This window comes from Gadus macrocephalus, chromosome 9 (assembly GCF_031168955.1).
Source record: "Gadus macrocephalus chromosome 9, ASM3116895v1".
NCBI classification, from domain to species: domain Eukaryota; kingdom Metazoa; phylum Chordata; class Actinopteri; order Gadiformes; family Gadidae; genus Gadus; species Gadus macrocephalus.
Genome location: NC_082390.1, coordinates 4,722,642 through 4,739,622, shown reverse-complemented (window position 1 = coordinate 4,739,622; position 16,981 = coordinate 4,722,642). Strand labels below are relative to the sequence as shown.

Here is a 16,981-nt window from a genome sequence, read left to right as displayed (position 1 = left end):
GTTTGTGTCCCAAGCGCTCCTTAACATGTCCTCTGTAATCTCGGGACTGAAATGTGGAAATCTCTGAACTATAAGGTTAAGAATTATTTTATCTTTCTGTCTTTTACAATGTTGCTCTTCCATTGGCTACGTGGGCTGCTAATGTAGCCTTTGCTCAGCATCAACCATCCTGCCTGTATCACCTGATAAGCAGTAAGCCTGAAGGTTTCTTCCGCCCGAGCTACCATGTGCACAGTGGCTTGCTATAACATACTCTAAACTGAAGTGTGTCTTATGTTGAATGTATCGCCCGGGTAGTACAGTGTCGGCTCTTCCGTCCTAACCTCTTCTAATGCATTGCCATTGAGAGTGAATACTTTAGTGGTGCTCTTAGACGCGGCTGCAGGAAAGCTGCAGGCTTCCCAGAACCGTAAAGTAGGAGGCCTCAAAGTGTTCTGATAGGTAAACGGTAGAAGGTGAAATAGAGAGCAATTGAGTGAAAAATGAAACCTTTCCAACCCTCAATTGAGGAGAAAGTTGACCTTTTATTGACTCAAATATATGAAACATTGTACGCTCTCTCTCTCTCTCTCTCTTCCTCTTCTCATCCAAACCGCGCCCAGACCCTGAGGATCCCTCTGGGTCTGAAGTACTCCTGCCCGTCGGAGAGCACCTGGCAGCTGGCTGTCTCGTCCCTGCTCAAGGTGCTGTCCATCGGGCTGCCGGTCGCACGCCAGCACTCCTCCTCCGGGAAGTTTGACACCATGTGGCCGGAGCTGGCCCACGCCTTCGAAGACTTCCTGTTCACCAAAAGGTGCGTTTCCCACGCGGGACCCCGCGGACGGAGTGTTTTTAGATAGAGGGGCAGGGTGGGCTTCTAGGGGCGAGGGTCAGCAAAAGGGGTTGTGGGTTTGAAGCCCAAGGGCCACAGTCTACCTGTAGACCTCTAACCTACTTAGTGAAATGAATGCTTACTCTGGGTAAATAAGTAAATGGTCATTCTAGAATACTTGAAGTTCTTCTTGATGCTTGGAGCAGCTTGGTGATGGCTCTTGTGCGTGTGTCGGTCCTTCTACAGCACCCCTCCGGATAACTTATCCATCCAGGAGTTCCAGAAGAACGAAGCCATCGACGTAGAGGTAAGGACCCTTACTATTGTGACCCGGTTCAGCCCTCTGCGATGCTGGTGCCGGCGTTGATTCTGATGCCCTCTCTGCCCTCTCTGCTTCGGCCAGGTAGTGCAGCTGATCAGCACGGAAGTGCTGCCCTTCGCTAACTTCATCCCCAAAGACTTTGTGGGCCAGATCATGACCATGCTCAACAAGGGCTCCATCCACTCACAGTCCTCCTCCTTCACGGGTAAGTGAACGGCGCTCCTCGTGGTACCATATGACATGTAGCTCACTGTAATCTCAAGGCTCGGTTATGCTTCCACGTCCACGCAACGTCCACGCAGACGCTTCGACGCAGTCCTGAACCTGTTTTGGTTCTGCGTCGGGTTTTAGTGAGCGGACCAATCGCAGCCCTTGCTGCCACGTCGGCTCGACGCAAGGTTAACATTTTTGGGAGGCGCACGTCAGGCTCTTGCGATGATGCAAGGCGGGTCCGCGAGGACGTAGCGGGTCCGCGAGGCCCCCTTGCGTTGCGTCAACGTGGAACCATAACTCACCCTTTTAATACGCTCACGCTAAAGCTCCAGAGTTCCCCCTTGCAGAGGCGGAGATCGACGTGCGGATGCGGGAGGAGTTCTCCAAGGTGTGCTTCGAGACGCTGCTGCAGTTCTCCTTCAGCAACAAGGTGTCCACCCCCCAGGAGGGCTACATCTCCCGCATGGCCCTCTCCGTGCTCCTCAAAAGGTCCCAGGACGTGCTACACCGCTACGTGGAGGACGAGAGGCTCAGCGGCCGCTGCCCCCTGCCCAGGTATGGCTTGGTCGTCCCCCCGCCCCCCCGCAGATTTATCTGTAAGTGGCGTATCCTCGAAATGAACCGCTCGCTACTCTGGGTAATGTAGTCCAGCGTACACTGGCTCCCAGCGAGGGGACCAGGTGGGTCGTGGATTGGCCACGATGAGCGTGGTTAGAAATGTTGTTGATTAGAAGCAAACGTTCCCATTCTGTTTCGTGGCATCGTCGGTATGCTTAAATTATGGAAAAGGGGATACGATATTGAAGAGCGAAGACATGGGGAATGTTATTCATCCATTCTGCCACGGTAATGAGATAATGTGTTTTGTATTGTTTATTCATAATTTCAACACCCAATGAGAGAATTTCTAAATGCATTTCTTTGGTTCTTTGTTATCGGGGACCTGCTGTTCTGTGTTCAGCTCACAGTGGTGCTTTCCATCCGTCTGTCTGTTCTTTTCAGGCAACAGGTGACCGAGATAATCTTTGTCTTGAAGGCGATCAGCACTTTGATGGATTCACTGAAAAAGACCCAGCCGGAAAACGGTGAGTTTGAAATTGGCCGTCGAATTAGGTTGATGTGGAGAACGGGTAGAGGCGACAGAGAAAGAGGGTGATAGATTTGAAAAACACATTTTCAGATAAATATGCCATCGCACAATAGGAACCGATTTTCAAAATGCTTTTTATTTGTGAATGCCTATTCGTGTCTATTTACCCAATAAGGTCGATCGCCTGATGGGAAGTTTTCAATAACAAAAAAAACTCAACAAAGAAATATAGTTTTGAACCATCCTTGAACAAATCTTTTCTGTCCTACACAAAGGAAGAGAAAAAAAACACCACAATCCCATATGCTCAAGTCAATTTTATCAAGGAAATGTTTTGATTGCTTTCGATTCACAATTCATGTTCTCCTCCCCCCTCCTCCTCCTCTGTCTCCTCCTCCTCCCACCATCCTCTCCCCCTTCCTTCACCTCCTCCTCCTCCTCTTCCCCTTACCTCACCTCCTCCTCCTCCTCCTCCTCCTCCTCTTCCCCCTTCCTTCAACTCCTCTTTCCCCTTCCTTAACCTCCTCCTCCTCCTCTTCCCCTTACCTCACCTCCCCCTCCTCCTCTTCCCCCTTCCTTCTCCTCCTCCTCCTCCTCCTCTTCCTCCTCCTCTTCCCCCTTCCTTAACCTCCTCCTCCTCCTCTTCCCCCTTCCTTAACCTCCTCCTCCTCCTCCTCTTCCTCCTCCTCTTCCTCTTCCCCCTTCCTTCTCCTCCTCCTCCTCCTCCTCCTCTTCTTCCTCCTCCTCTTCCCCCTTCCTTCTCCTCCTCCTCTTCCTCCTCCTCTTCCCCCTTCCTTCACCTCCTCTTCCCCCTTCCTTCTCCTCCTCCTCCTCCTCCTCTTCCTCCTCCTCTTCCCCCTTCCTTCACCTCCTCTTCCCCCTTCCTTCTCCTCCTCCTCCTCTTCCTCCTTCCTTCTCCTCCTCCTCCTCTTCCTCCTCCTCTTCCCCCTTCCTTCTCCTCCTCCTCTTCCTCCTCCTTCTCCTCCTCCTCCTCCTCCTCTTCCTCCTTCCTTCTCCTCCTCCTCTTCCCCCTTCCTTCTCCTCCTCCTCCTCTTCCCCCTTCCTTCTCCTCCTCCTCCTCTTCCCCCTTCCTTCTCCTCTTCCTCCTCCTCTTCCCCCTTCCTCCTCCTCCTCCTCCTCTTCCCCCTTCCTTCTCCTCTTCCTCCTCCTCTTCCCCCTTCCTCCTCCTCCTCCTCCTCCTCTTCCCCCTTCCTTCTCCTCTTCTTCCTCCTCCTCCTCCTCCTCCTCTTCCCTTCCTCCTCCTCCTGCTCCTCCTCTGTGTGCCTGGCCTCCAGTGGACGGGGGTATGTGGGCCCAGGTGATTGCCCTGTACCCCACCCTGGTGGAGTGCATCCCCTGCTCCTCGTCAGAGGTGGGCCTGGCCCTGAAGGAGGCCCTCGGGCCCTTTAAAGACTTTATGCAGCCCCCCGTCTCCAGAATCCACAACGGGGAGTCCTGACCAGGCTAGCCCATCTTTTCTACCCCGTGGGCGGGCGCTGGTTGGCGTTTTCTGTTTCCTTTTCTACAACGGAGCATTCATGAATGTCTTTCTTGACCCGATCCCACACTGGCTCATCCGCTCTTACACACACCCACACAGGTACACACACACACACACGCGCGCATACACACACACACGCACGCGCGTACACACACACACACACACGCACACGCGCGCATAACCCACACAGGTACACACACACACACACACACACGCGCGCATACACACACACACGCACGCGCGTACACACACACACACACACACACACACACACACACACACACACACACACACACACACACAGGTATACACTAATATAGGTACACACACATTCACTCACACACAAACACACTTGTGCACACAAACACACACACACATACAGATATACACACACACACACTCGCGCGTGCACACATACACACACACGCACGTGCAAACATACACACACACGCACGTGCAAACATACACACACACAGGTATACACACACACACACACACAAACACAGACACATAAACTACCCACGTCATGTGGACAGACTCTGAATCAGAAGTGACCCGCGGTCATGTCAGACGTGAAGCCTGCTCGTACCGCTCTGACATCTGATGACTTGATCTACTAAAACACAGAGGACCCCGCCTCTCTCACTCCGACGCACACACCGAGGAAATAAACTCACTCCAGCAAACCCCAGTCATGGTGACAGAAACAAGAGAAACGCAGTGTGTCCTTTGGAGAATTGTTTTATTTTTTCCTAACTGAGGAAACTATGTACAGTGTGTGGTGTGGTGGTCATGATGTAATTAAATTAAAACAAAATTAATAATAATGATAATAATAATGATACTTGGGCTTTACTGACTGAACAGACTTTTGCACCATTTTCAACCATGTGGGATTTATGCAAGAGTAAAAAGCAGTGTTTACTGTCACATTCCATGTCGTCATTGGTCAGCCATTGGAGGAAGGGATGTTCTTGTCTGCGTAAAATAAATGGGACAGTTCTACAAACAACTCGCCATGTTTGCTTGATTGTGAACTATTGCTCTTTGTTTGGCTGTGATGTTTTGCATTCATAGACACCTCCATCAAAGTGTTTTTATTATTGCAATTGATATTATCAATGGAAAATGCAGTTTAAAAAGAAATCTCATGAATGGAGCAATTAATAGTTTGGCAGTGTTCATTTGCAGAGGGTATTCACTAATGGATTTAACCTATGGTTGTTTGTATGATGATTTGCATACCGACGTGTTACAATAACACTGATATTCATTTCATCCGAGAAAGATAATGAAGGTGAATCAACATCCAAACACTGAACAATATACAACATTTCAGTAGTACGGCATAATATTGCAACATCTTATTAAATAAAATATATATATAAATGCATGCATTATTGGATCTTTTTTACAATTGGTCTGGAGAAAAATATTTGTACCTTTCCCCGTGTAATCACCACTGAGGTTAGGATTTAAACTCAGTGGATTCCAAGTATTACAGGTATGCGTACCGCGGATCTCGTCATGCAAAAATATAATTCACCATTGGATTTTCTACACGCATAATTTTCAAGCTGGACATACGGTAGTGTAACGAAGCCAAAGGCGGGCGTGGATGCTGTTGTCTTTCAGGTCATGTGAGGGAAAGGACCGCGGGTTGTCTGGGTGAGCTGGGGAAAACGGTGAGGAGGAGGAGGAGAAAGAGGGAGGTCTGCTTTGGGCGGGGTTTCCTCTCGTCTAGTATTTCAAGTCTGCTCACTGAAGAAGGGGAAGAATCTGGTGCAAGGACTTGTGGGAATGTTGCTGTTCTATCGGAGCTGAAGCCGAAGTCATTTTATGTTGAGGGAATTTTTTCTTTTTTGTACATTTCTTGCGTTCTCTCGATGATTTTTCTTCGCGTGTCCCGAATCCTGTGGTGGACCATGTACTGGCTGAGGTAGTAGTTTGTGCTGTTGGTTGGGTTGAGACACTGCCCGCTATGGAGATGACTGCGCAAGCTACTGCCTTGCCAGTGCTGGTGTTGTACTACAACAGAAGAATGTTATGCGCGTTTCAGGTAACCCTAGCTCATAGTATTCCCGAGGTTTAAAACTCATCTATATGGAAAAATACATTTTTTTTTAATTCGCTTTTTAATCTGCCTTTTCCTGTACAGTAACGTATAGAGTCGACCGTTAAACAGCAGCATTTGTAACTGTACCATGTGTCATCAAATAAAATTGTTTTTATTCATTGGAAAAGCTTGTCTTATGTATGCAACTTTGGTGACCACATTGCATGACACGATGGACGATCTGTGCAGACTCGACTTTGAGTTGGTTTGATTTTGCTTCGGATCATGTTGAATGCTCTTTCATAATGGAGCGAAAAATTAACCTTTATTTTCAGTAATGGAATGCAACTAGTTTTTAAACATTCTTGTTTAAGTCGATAGAAGTAACGTGCCAACGGACGGCGCATCGAACCGATGTACATCGTTTTTACTCAATCAGGCATGGCGGGTTTAGTAGAAAGCATGTAGGTCATTGGGCTATTTCGTAGGGTAAGAGAGGATCGTGAATTGTAACGTTATCCCGGTCTACCGCAACGCATTTTCCGGGCTGTTACTTTCCATGTACACCTACGCCAGGTTACCGTTCCCGGAGCAAGAAGAATTATATCTTGACGAGAATATAAACGACAAGAGAATAAATATGTAGTTTCTACAAATATAATTTCAAAACGTATGACGGAAATGGATATCACTACTCGCGCCGCTAAACCCACGTAATCGATAGTCCCGCCCTCTCTCTAGCCAATAACGAGCATCCCGTTCCAGGCGTTTCGTCCTGATCCGCGAACGCCTGGGAACGAGGTTAGCTGTTGCTATAGAGAAGTGACGTGGCCAGGCCACTGCTGCCCTGTAGCATGCAGTACTCCATCTGCTTTCATACACACGAGTCCTCTCCTTACCGTGGCCTTTGTTCGTCTACAGTTCACAGCGCACACAGGGAGGACAGAACATGCTTTGTGCCACCTATAGGCCCCTGTCCGGGTAATGGCTCCCACCCGGACATGTTAAAAACGCCCACATACTTCAGGATGTTTGCTACCCAAGGGCATTTAAAAAAAGAAGTACATTCTCTATAGAAAGTATAAAATACACGCACACCATTACAAAGCATGGTGTCTCCTCTTTCTCCTCTTCATCGGTCCAATCGATATTCTAAATATCTTTCTCATTCTTATTATCTATTTCATTACAGTTCTACACTTTTATTTGATCTGGATAAGATTGGCGGGGGGGGGGGGCGTGGTGGCTATGATCTGATTGGCTGCAGTGATAGACTGCCGTGAGTAGACCGTGCACAGGCTGCTGTTTTAATCCCCAGCCCCCAGGGACTGTGTGAGCCTGCATTTGACCCCCCAGGAGGACTAGCATGAAATATTTATGAGTTCACACTTCCTGGTGTGTTACGGAGTTATGTTCATTTCGGGGCCCGATTATTCACACTCAACATCTGCTGTGATGAAGGGTGGAATTCGGAGGGCCCCAAGCAGAGCAGGGAAAATGTGTGGGTTTGTTTGTCGGTTGAATAGGGCCTGTTTTGGGGGGTTTGGACAGTTGATGGCTTACTACACACACACACACACACACACACACACACACATCTAGGTTTAAAGAGAGGACTTGCTTGTCAGGGTAGAACAGGGTTATTGCTATAGGGGGATTAATCTTCGGTTCAAAATCGATTACCGATTTTTATAACAATTTTCGATTCTCGTTTCATTACATAGTGGGGCTAATTTCAGGTTCTTCTCCATTCCTTGTGTCCTAAGAAAGGCAATGTGGCAAATTATGTCATGATTCCAGATTTAAATATAAGATAATGTTTTCATATTTGATAACGTTATATCAACCGATTGCAATAATATACACCCACAAAGGCAAACCTAAGTACAGGAAAAACAAAAAGGTATTTTTGGAGGTGTGAATCATTGAAGATAACGACGATTCTTGCATGAATAGTTAGTTTTATGTTTTCGTTGTGTGTGTATTTGAGGTGCAACGTCAAAACCTCTCACTATCCATCCGTGATTCAGACGCGCTCGGACCGATGCCAGTACTTCACAGTGGGCTACTCTTCCACGGACTGCCAAGGCACTTTCTCTACGTAATGAGAGGTCGCCTCTTGAGGGGCGGGGTGTAATGGAGGACATTACACCACTATATCCGCCAGTCATCCAGGACCCATTCGCGTGTAAGTGGTCCTACACCATCCACAATACATTCAAGCCTACCGAACCATGAGCCTGACTAGGCCGTAGACACACATTGGCTCTGTGAACCCCCCCCCGCCCCCCACACACACACACACATAAACACACACCTTTAAGGAATATGTTCCGACTGAGACTATGGCCACAGCTGCAGGAGTGTGTGTGTGTGTGTGTGTGTGTGTGTGTGTGTGTGTGTGTGTGTGTGTGTGTGTGTGTGTGTGTGTGTGTGTGTGTGTGTGTGTGTGTGTGTGTGTGTGTGTGTGTGTGTGTGTGTGTGTGAGGGAGGAGGAGGGGGGGGGGGTTGACACGGTAGCCAACATTCCTCGCATGCCTTCATACGATTGGCCGATGTCGACGCGTGACACCCGGGAGTGTGTGAGGGGGGCGGAGGGGGGCGGAAAGCCCCTTTGGTTTGGCAGGTGGATCCCTACCCGGGAGCACTGCTGTGGGTACGGTCTGCTGGAGACCGGGCCGGGGGCGGGAAACCCAATAGGACCCGATTCGCTTTACACGTAAAAAACAACAAAAAAAAAAAACATTCCTGACGATGGCGACCAGTCGGGGAAAAAAAGGGCAGATTGTTCTTCTCTCGTTAGAATGTGCTGGGAAGAAGGACCCACACGTATACACGCGCACACACATAATAGGGGTGATGAGTAGGTCTCCACCACCGCTAGCTGAAGCTGAAGATACTCTTCGTCGGTGGAAGGGGCCTGTATAGGGAGGGAGGGAGGGGGGGGGCGACCTTGGAAAAACAAGCCACCCACAGCAGGAAAGCCTGTGTCATCATTGCCGTCATCCAATCTGGACCACACACACACACACACATACACACACGCACGCACACACACACACACACACACACACACACACACACACTGGGGGGGGGGGGGGGGGGAGTAGTGCCAGATCAGTGCTGGTCTGGGGGTAGGAGGACACTGGTCTTGTCTACTGGGACCAGATGGCTCCTCCCAGGGGGGGGGGGGGGAGGGTGGCCTGGCCACAGCTCACCATCCCTTTTAAGTTCGACTTCTTAGGCTTTATGGTTTATGGGGACACGCATCTAAATACATGACGGGTTGCAGGTGTGTTACATTTACCTCACATTCATTTCATCCTCCCGATTATTCAGTCTATTACGAATAAAAACACGACCCTTCTCTGAACGTGGCATTCTGCAATCAGCTCCCCTACCCAGCTCGTGTTAAGATGGCCTCTGGGTAAATAAGCCTTCATTCCCCGGAGTCGGTGCTTCCAACGTGTCGTCTCAATTTCCGTGGTTGCTTAATCCACCCTGAGCACATTGCTTTTGACAGGAGGCCGCAGGGACCATTCCCATTTTAACGTGAATGAAGCTGAAAAGATGATGCAGTGTGTTGAACATAAACCGGTATCATTCAGTCTTGGCGGTTTCTCATCAAAGCTCATTGAGTACGTGCGTGCTCGAACCAATATGTCCCAAAGGCCAGGATAGATGAGAACGGTCTAGACTTTTTCATAACTTCCGCTGAACAACATCGTCACGGGGAAATCTCTGGGCGCTGATTAGGATTGTTGTTGAATCTCGAATCTGTCATGGCCCCAGTTTTAGCATTCTTATTGGGTATTACTCAGCAAGCACTGCAATTGGAAATTGAATGAACCGAACTTACATAGTTCAAGGTTTCTAAGATCTAGGCAAATGTTGCATTCTGTGTTGCACATGCCCCTGTTGCGTCCAGAAGAACACACACTCGAGGGTGTGTTCTGCGTTATAATTTCCCCATCTGGAGTTTTCTGCTTTATCAGTGGTTGGCATCACTAGCCTAGTATTACTGGCTCAGAAAGGGAGTAGGCCTCACATGGTCCATCCATGAGAGGGTAAATGAGAATATCCTCTGACTGTAAGAGTTACCGCACACTAAAGTCCGACCATAAGCACAGCAGCAAAACACGACAGCAGTCGGTGCAAGGTAGTGACATCACCAGCCGGGGACCAGTACAGCCAATCGGGAATAACCACTGTTTTAAGTGTTCGGTTACCCTACAAGTCAAGTCAACTTTATTTGTACAGCCCTTAATCACTGTTACAGTCTCAGAGGGCCTCACAGGGCACATTATACACCACCCCCTATTAACTCTAAGCCCTCCAAAGGGCAAGGAACAACACCCTTCATTATCAAGAAAGAGACCGTGAGAAGGAACGCAGAAAGAGGGAGCCCTCCTTCTATGGTTACGGATGGTTAGCAGTGCAATAGCTGCCATGATGGACGGACATAATGGTAGCATAACAAGCAAAGCAGTCTCAATAACAACAGTCTGGTTACCTTTGGCTCGATGTGGGGTTTTAATTTTCTACTTTAATTTAATGTCCAAAGAGCGGGACTTTCTGACTTTGCTGATCCTTCAAAAGTCAATAAATAAACACTCAATAATTAAGACAACTTGTTACTGGAGAGATCATGGCTTTATTCACGTCATCAATGCTACCACCAAAAGGAGAGGACCGTAATGATCCATTTCTTCTTGTTACAGAGTAAGACATGGCTTCAAAGAGCTCTTATGGAGATACCACGTTGCGTTTTTTACATTTAAAAGCTCATTACGTAGTCCTCTTCAAATTACATCACATTTCCGAAATCGTACAAATGACTACCGTAGTTTCTTCAAGTATAGGAAAGAAAATATACAGCGCTAAAGAAACATCTGAAATAAGGAGGAACCTTTGCCCTTGGAATTGGTATTTACACCGAGTTATCCTAAGTAACCTTGTGCTTTTACTTGTTTGAGAGAAGACCTCTACTTTACATAAATATAATTAATCATGCATACCAATCTAATGCAGAAGAGAAAAAAAAAATGAACATAATTAAATATTTTAGAAAAACGTAAAGTGGTAGTGTATATTGTAGTGACACAACTATGCAGACTTCATTACAAAGGATTTAATCGGTTTCATTTAAAAACGGAAATGGGTGGCGGTAAAACGCTGACAACAAACAAGCACAAGATAACATAAGTATACAATAAACTCATTATAGTACTCTATAAATCCATCACACAGCTTCCTGAGTGACTTGGTTTTAACTGCAGTGCATTTCTGCACTTACATAATATGGCACAGGAATCCTTCGGTGTGTTATTAGAAAGTTGAAGAGAATATCTACTATAGATGGAATTAAAACAGAAAAGGAGGGAATTAACGAGGTAGATCACTGGATTGACACTAACTTAGTATTTTTAAATCACATTGCAATATGACGTCATTTAAAGGTAGGGGCCGGAGGGATGATACTAGGAAGGGCTGTGTACATTAAACGGACACCAATAATCGGAATATTTCTCCCTCACTTTGGATAAAAGCACCAGAAAAAAATGCTTTGTTTCCTTCTTCTTCTTAAAGGGGACATATTATACCAAAAGGTGTGAGCATGATTAGCCTTACAAGCCGTTTCGAAAATCTGCCCCATATGACATCACTAGTGGGCGTGTCCAGCTAGATCTGTGCTGGATAGAGGAGCAACGTTTACTTCAGCCAACTGGGTAGGCTGGTAGACTGATCTATCCAGCACAGATCTAGGCGGACACTCCCACTAGTGATATCATATGGGGCCGATTTTCGAAACGGCTTGTAAGGCTAATCACACTCAAACCTGGTGGTATAATATTTCCCCTTTAAATTATCTGTTACCAACAGAAGTCATTGAATGATCACACACAGTAAAAAAAATTAAACGTTGGAGCTTACTGCCTAGCCTGACATCAATTAAAGATTTTTCATGGACTCATACCCTAATCCTTAGAGATCAATTCTGACCTTTCGGATGCTGTTAACCTTTTTGAGGGCTCATTGATTGAACAGATTATTTTATCTTAAATATAAACGTCAACTAGGGCCGATAGAAACACAATGCAGTTATGATAAATATATATGCAGCGGGTTCACTGCCGTACTCTTCAATAGTCCTTCGAAATATTGTTAATCATTAACAATAATACCAAGCGTACATTCACCTCCCATCTTGAGTCGCCAACCCATTTTCTCACAAACAGCAAATAAAGAAAAACATACATACATAAACCAATACATTTCTTTGACCAGAAGATACAACATTTTAAAGTCTGGGGATTGTTCTACATAAACACTATTGCCATTAAGCTGGGTAAAGAAGGCCTACTTAGGCATACACTTTAACACCATCCTTTGCCCTGTGCAGATGCCTTTGGACTCTTGAAATAAATTAACGATTTGAATTGTTTAAGGTGCGACGGCAGGTCTATTTTGAAAGCTTGGCGTTGGGTTTCACTTAAACGGGAAAGTCTCAAACCCATGAGCAAGTTCAGGGTTGCCTAACCTAAGGCCAGCAGAGGGGACAAGACATTCTCAAACGGTGGACTCCATTTTAAATGCCGCTCAGTGGGATTTGTGCCGCAGGGTTCCCCAGTCAGACGTAATCCTCTGACGCAAAGTGAAAGATGGGCGTTTTCCAAATTTGAATATTTTTACTGCATCCACTAGGTTTCTTCAGCGGCATGGCAATGGTCTGGGGCTTGTGACCTTGCATGAACCCTTATCTCACTTCCTGAATCCTATACATTTAAACCCTTTAAATCAACGCTGATCAAGTAGCAGTCAAGCCCTCCCCATTAAAACTCCCCAGTGAGTAAATCTCCCGTCCCAAATTCTAGATTCAGTGTTATGCTGAAGAAAACCTGTGGGATTTAAATAATGTTCCGTGTTCATAATCGCTCTGATGACACTTTAACGGACGTTCGACACGGAGGATCGAATGATTGACGAGAACACAGACACAACAGGGGTGGGGGGGCGGCGAGGGGGCGCGGCTACGTTTGCGTGTTGCCGTACATCAAGGGAATGAGATAGACGGATATGTCGTCCCCGGAGCCCAGCCTGTCGCCAGAAATCCTCCAGCTTCGGTCCTTCAGCATGCCCCGTGCTCGCATGACCAGGTCCTGGGCGGCCATGGTGTACCTGATTTAAAAACAGAAGAAGAGAAAAGGTGATGAGAGAATAGGACTGAAGTGTGGACGAGAGTGTGGCTTGTACTCTCATTTGCCTGTGAGAGAAATATTAACACCAATAGGGTAGGCCTGTGCAATTAATACATTTCTGGGTCAAACGATCTCTAAACTAATATAATCGAGTTGAAACAATTTTTTTTATAATCTTTTTAAGTATATTTATTTTATTCATTAAATGTTTTTGATGAATAAAAAACAGCTGGATACATATTTGCATATTTTTTTTTTTTTAACAGATCTCAAATTACAAAATGTTTTTTTGGAGAGAAGGGCTGAATAAATGCATCATGTTTTCAAACTAAAAAATAATTGTTGGAATAATCGTGATTTCCATATTGAGGTCAGAAAACCATCCCGAGCCATTGATCCAAACTTGGACAGCTCCAAATTGTGAGCAATTCAAACAAACTCGTAACAAACAATGAGCCGACGTGCCTGTGCTGGTCGTCGGGGTCGCAGTTGGCCAGGAAACCGGTGACCGCCTCGGCCACTTCCTGGTTGGACAGCACGTCCCACAGGCCGTCGGTTCCCAGCACTAGCACGTCATCGGCGCCGTGGTCGAACAGCGAGAGCGGGTAAACCTTGACCTGGATGTTTCGTGAGAGGGGGCGTAGGGTGAATGGGGGGGGGGGGGAGGGAGGATGGTTGTACTGGTGCGGCGGTTTGACCTCCAGGACGAAAGGGCTTCGGTTCGACCCCCAATCCGTAGTTGTCAACATGCAGTTGACAACGTGCTATCTGCTCCTTTACGACGATGTATCGGAAGATAATGACTGAGTTGCTTGATGATAAGGAGTTTAAGGGTGGACTTCAAAACGTATACAAGGAGTCAGACTTTGTATGTTTGATGTGTACAAGGGGTCTCCTGATGTTGGGCTCAAGTCTCTGCTTGAACGACAATTACAGCCTGGTTGGTCGAAGCATCGTAACCCTTCTCTCCTGGTTTCGCTAAATAAATAAAGAATCACTTCCTTGTAGCGATTCTGCCCGATAGCATCAAGTGTGCACGCGCCAAAACAAATGTAAACAATGGCAGTATAGCACTTCGGTCTATATGATAAGATAGCTTGTATTCACTGTTATGTTGTCCACAAACTGACGCACACTGATTCCAAAATACGTTATTAAAATTCGCAACAGGCACGCTACATGTTCTTTGCTAGAATCGGTCCAAGCAAGTCGTTTTGACAGACGATATTGTTAATGTGTTTTAGTGAAGCCAGGAGAGACGGTGACGATGGTTTTATCACCCAGACTGGTATCGTCTTTTAAAAAAGGTCTTCACCTCCTCGACAAGGAAGTCCTTCCCACCATCATGTTTTCATTCTTCTGTTTACACCCAGAAAAATGCCTGCTTCCCTTTTGTTTACTTATCCTTCAGCGCACACCTCTGAAATAGCCCGAAGACATGGTCTGTCGCTTGTGAGGCACAATCCTTCAACACAAACAGGATTATAAATGTGTGTGTGTGGGGGGGGGGAGGCTGTAGAGCTGAGCACAAGCTCTCATTCTGAAAGAGCGCAACAAACGTCGCCCCTGGGCTGGGCCCGGCGTATTAATTAGAGATTTAACGATGGCTGTGGCCCCACCAGCTCTGTGGGACTTAACATCAGCCAGACGAGGACACAGGACGATAGTAGCAGCCTGACTGCGCCACAGCAGATTGAGATTAGAAGCACTTTTCCCAGAATTCATGTACAAAGTACAGACCCAGCGCAGGGCTCACGGTCACGTTTCAGCCCCATCGCAGTGACTCACAGACCCCTTTCACCTTCCTGACAGCATATGGCCTTACCTTTATTCAACCTTGAAGCTGCCGACTCAAATATGTTATTTTATTTGACGTTTTATTGATAAATGCCAATTCGTTTTTCTGTGGTATGTCACATTGGTTTGCAGTGAAGTGAAGTGAAGTGAAGTGAAGTGTGTGTCGATTCTTTGTTCAACCCTCGCCGTGACGCTAAATCATGCAAACAATAACAATTAATTCCTCCTCAATCATTTTCTTACCAAACCCTTACCGAACATTCTTGACACCTGGTCCAACACATAACACGGCAAACTTTGTGTTGCGTGGGCTTCCCCGTACAGAAACGTTTCGAAACGACTTTGACAAAAGGAAAGGAAAACTCCTCGTGAAGAATAAACTTGCGGCAAGTAATGTAAAAATATAACCCCCTTCAACTATGACTGAACTCTGAGGGCGATGAATTAAAGATCGAGCCAGCATGTGGACATCAGGACCACTAGGCTATCGGTTGGGGGAGACAGCGGGACTGAATATACTTGCTGTGGAATTTGAATTCCACAGGTTTTGACCAGGACCCCACCGCACCGCATGGTCTATTAATGGCTTAGGGAGGGAGATGGGCTTTCGGTTACTGGCTGGTGTGTGGACGGGGTTGACAGCGCGGTGACCTTCTGTGTTTAAGTTGCACTTATTTGTTTGACAGTTGATAAAAAAAAAAAATAAGCCCTGAAAATATCCATTGCCCTGAAGCCATGTTTCACAATCACACGTGCCAAACAGTTGTTTAAAGTTCTCTCGAAAATCACTGCACATGACGAGTCAGATTGAATGGTGAATGCTCTTCTCAATATGTTATGGTTCTTAAATAAATAAGTAGGGTTCATTTAAACATATTCGATTTGGCAGCTTAGACGGAGCACACGTTGCTGTAGTAGAACTGGATTTACTCCAAATAGGCTTTAGCTCAGGACCAGCGTTGACAGCTTTACTTGTGCTTTACTAGCGTCAGAGAGTCTGACTCCCAGCCAAAAGGTTCGGAGTTTGAACCCCACATTTTCCTAGCCTCACTGTAATTCTTGAGCAAGATGCCTAACCTGTACATGCTCCTCAAGGACATATCAACAAATTATTTGGATAAAAGCTTTGCTTAATTGGACCACTGATCATAATCATAAGTACGAAGCATGCGGTATGAAGTATGAAATGAGTCAATTCAACAACAACAACAACAACATGCAGAACGTGCAACAGCCCTACCTCTGGACAGCAGGACAGGAAAGGCTTGATGTAGATGTTGGAGTCATGCACCTTCAGATCATGGTCCCCAAGACCTCGGGTGACGCCAATGGTAGCCAAGACCCGCGCCTGGGGAGAGCCAATCAGAGTTCAGTAAGGCGCCTTCTGTCTATGCCATGCTGTGTGTGTGTGGGGAGCGTTGCTGGAGGATGATCCCAGAATCTGCTGATTTGCACCTCTGAGCCGTCGCGAATTAGCAAACCCAGATGTTTGAGAGTCAATGTAATATGTAGAGACATGCAGCACTTCATGAAGCTGCAATACCCAACTGTATCTGATCTGATCCCTGGGTGTTTGGTAAACTAGCATGATCATAATTGCCTGTTTTGAACAAAGTAATACGTTGAGGCATTCATTGAGTAGCCAATCCCTCACACCCCTGTGATAAGCAAGATGGCCTCCTCTAGGTTAAGGAAGGTTCAAAAGAACAGCCACAACCACAACGGATGATTGCAAAAATGTTCAAACATGCCACCTCTCTCCTTCACATGAACATGGAGGGGCTGCTGCCTCCCTGCATGACTAGCCAGCGATTAAACAAATATAAACAACTGGGATGAACGCATCATGTGACTTAAACACAGGCAAACACACTGCTCTGGATACCATGAGCAAAATGATAGCATTTCAGTTGGCCTGATGTACTCTGTTACACTCCCGAGGCGATGTCCTGATGAAGCCGTTGACCTTATGAACTCTCCACATAGTCTTCC

At 46.6% G+C, this 16,981-nt stretch overlaps 2 protein-coding genes across 4 annotated transcripts in view; one reads left to right on the top strand and one right to left on the bottom strand.

Moving 5' to 3' along the window:
- The window catches only part of mon2 (MON2 homolog, regulator of endosome-to-Golgi trafficking), a 48,666-nt gene extending 42,486 nt beyond the window's left edge, over positions 1 to 6,180 (top strand). For 2 of the 3 annotated variants that reach the window (XM_060060357.1, XM_060060356.1), the window contains 6 exons: positions 603 to 793; positions 1,058 to 1,118; positions 1,215 to 1,338; positions 1,694 to 1,901; positions 2,349 to 2,431; positions 3,732 to 4,218. In XM_060060357.1, coding sequence (XP_059916340.1) covers positions 603 to 793; positions 1,058 to 1,118; positions 1,215 to 1,338; positions 1,694 to 1,901; positions 2,349 to 2,431; positions 3,732 to 3,895 — 831 coding nt within the window. In that variant the 3' untranslated portion in view covers positions 3,896 to 4,218. Of the gene's footprint in view, positions 1 to 602; positions 794 to 1,057; positions 1,119 to 1,214; positions 1,339 to 1,693; positions 1,902 to 2,348; positions 2,432 to 3,731 lie in introns of all 3 variants that reach the window. The other variant, XR_009527193.1, reaches the window with a different exon arrangement.
- Positions 6,181 to 10,624: 4,444 nt separating this feature from the next.
- Positions 10,625 to 16,981, bottom strand: part of ppm1h (protein phosphatase, Mg2+/Mn2+ dependent, 1H) — a 27,304-nt gene continuing 20,947 nt past the window's right edge. Inside the window, exons 7-9 of the mRNA XM_060061560.1 lie at positions 16,230 to 16,357; positions 13,658 to 13,809; positions 10,625 to 13,172 (exon numbers count right to left, since the gene is read on the bottom strand). Coding sequence (XP_059917543.1) covers positions 13,025 to 13,172; positions 13,658 to 13,809; positions 16,230 to 16,357 — 428 coding nt within the window. The 3' untranslated portion in view covers positions 10,625 to 13,024. The remainder of the gene's footprint in view (positions 13,173 to 13,657; positions 13,810 to 16,229; positions 16,358 to 16,981) is intronic.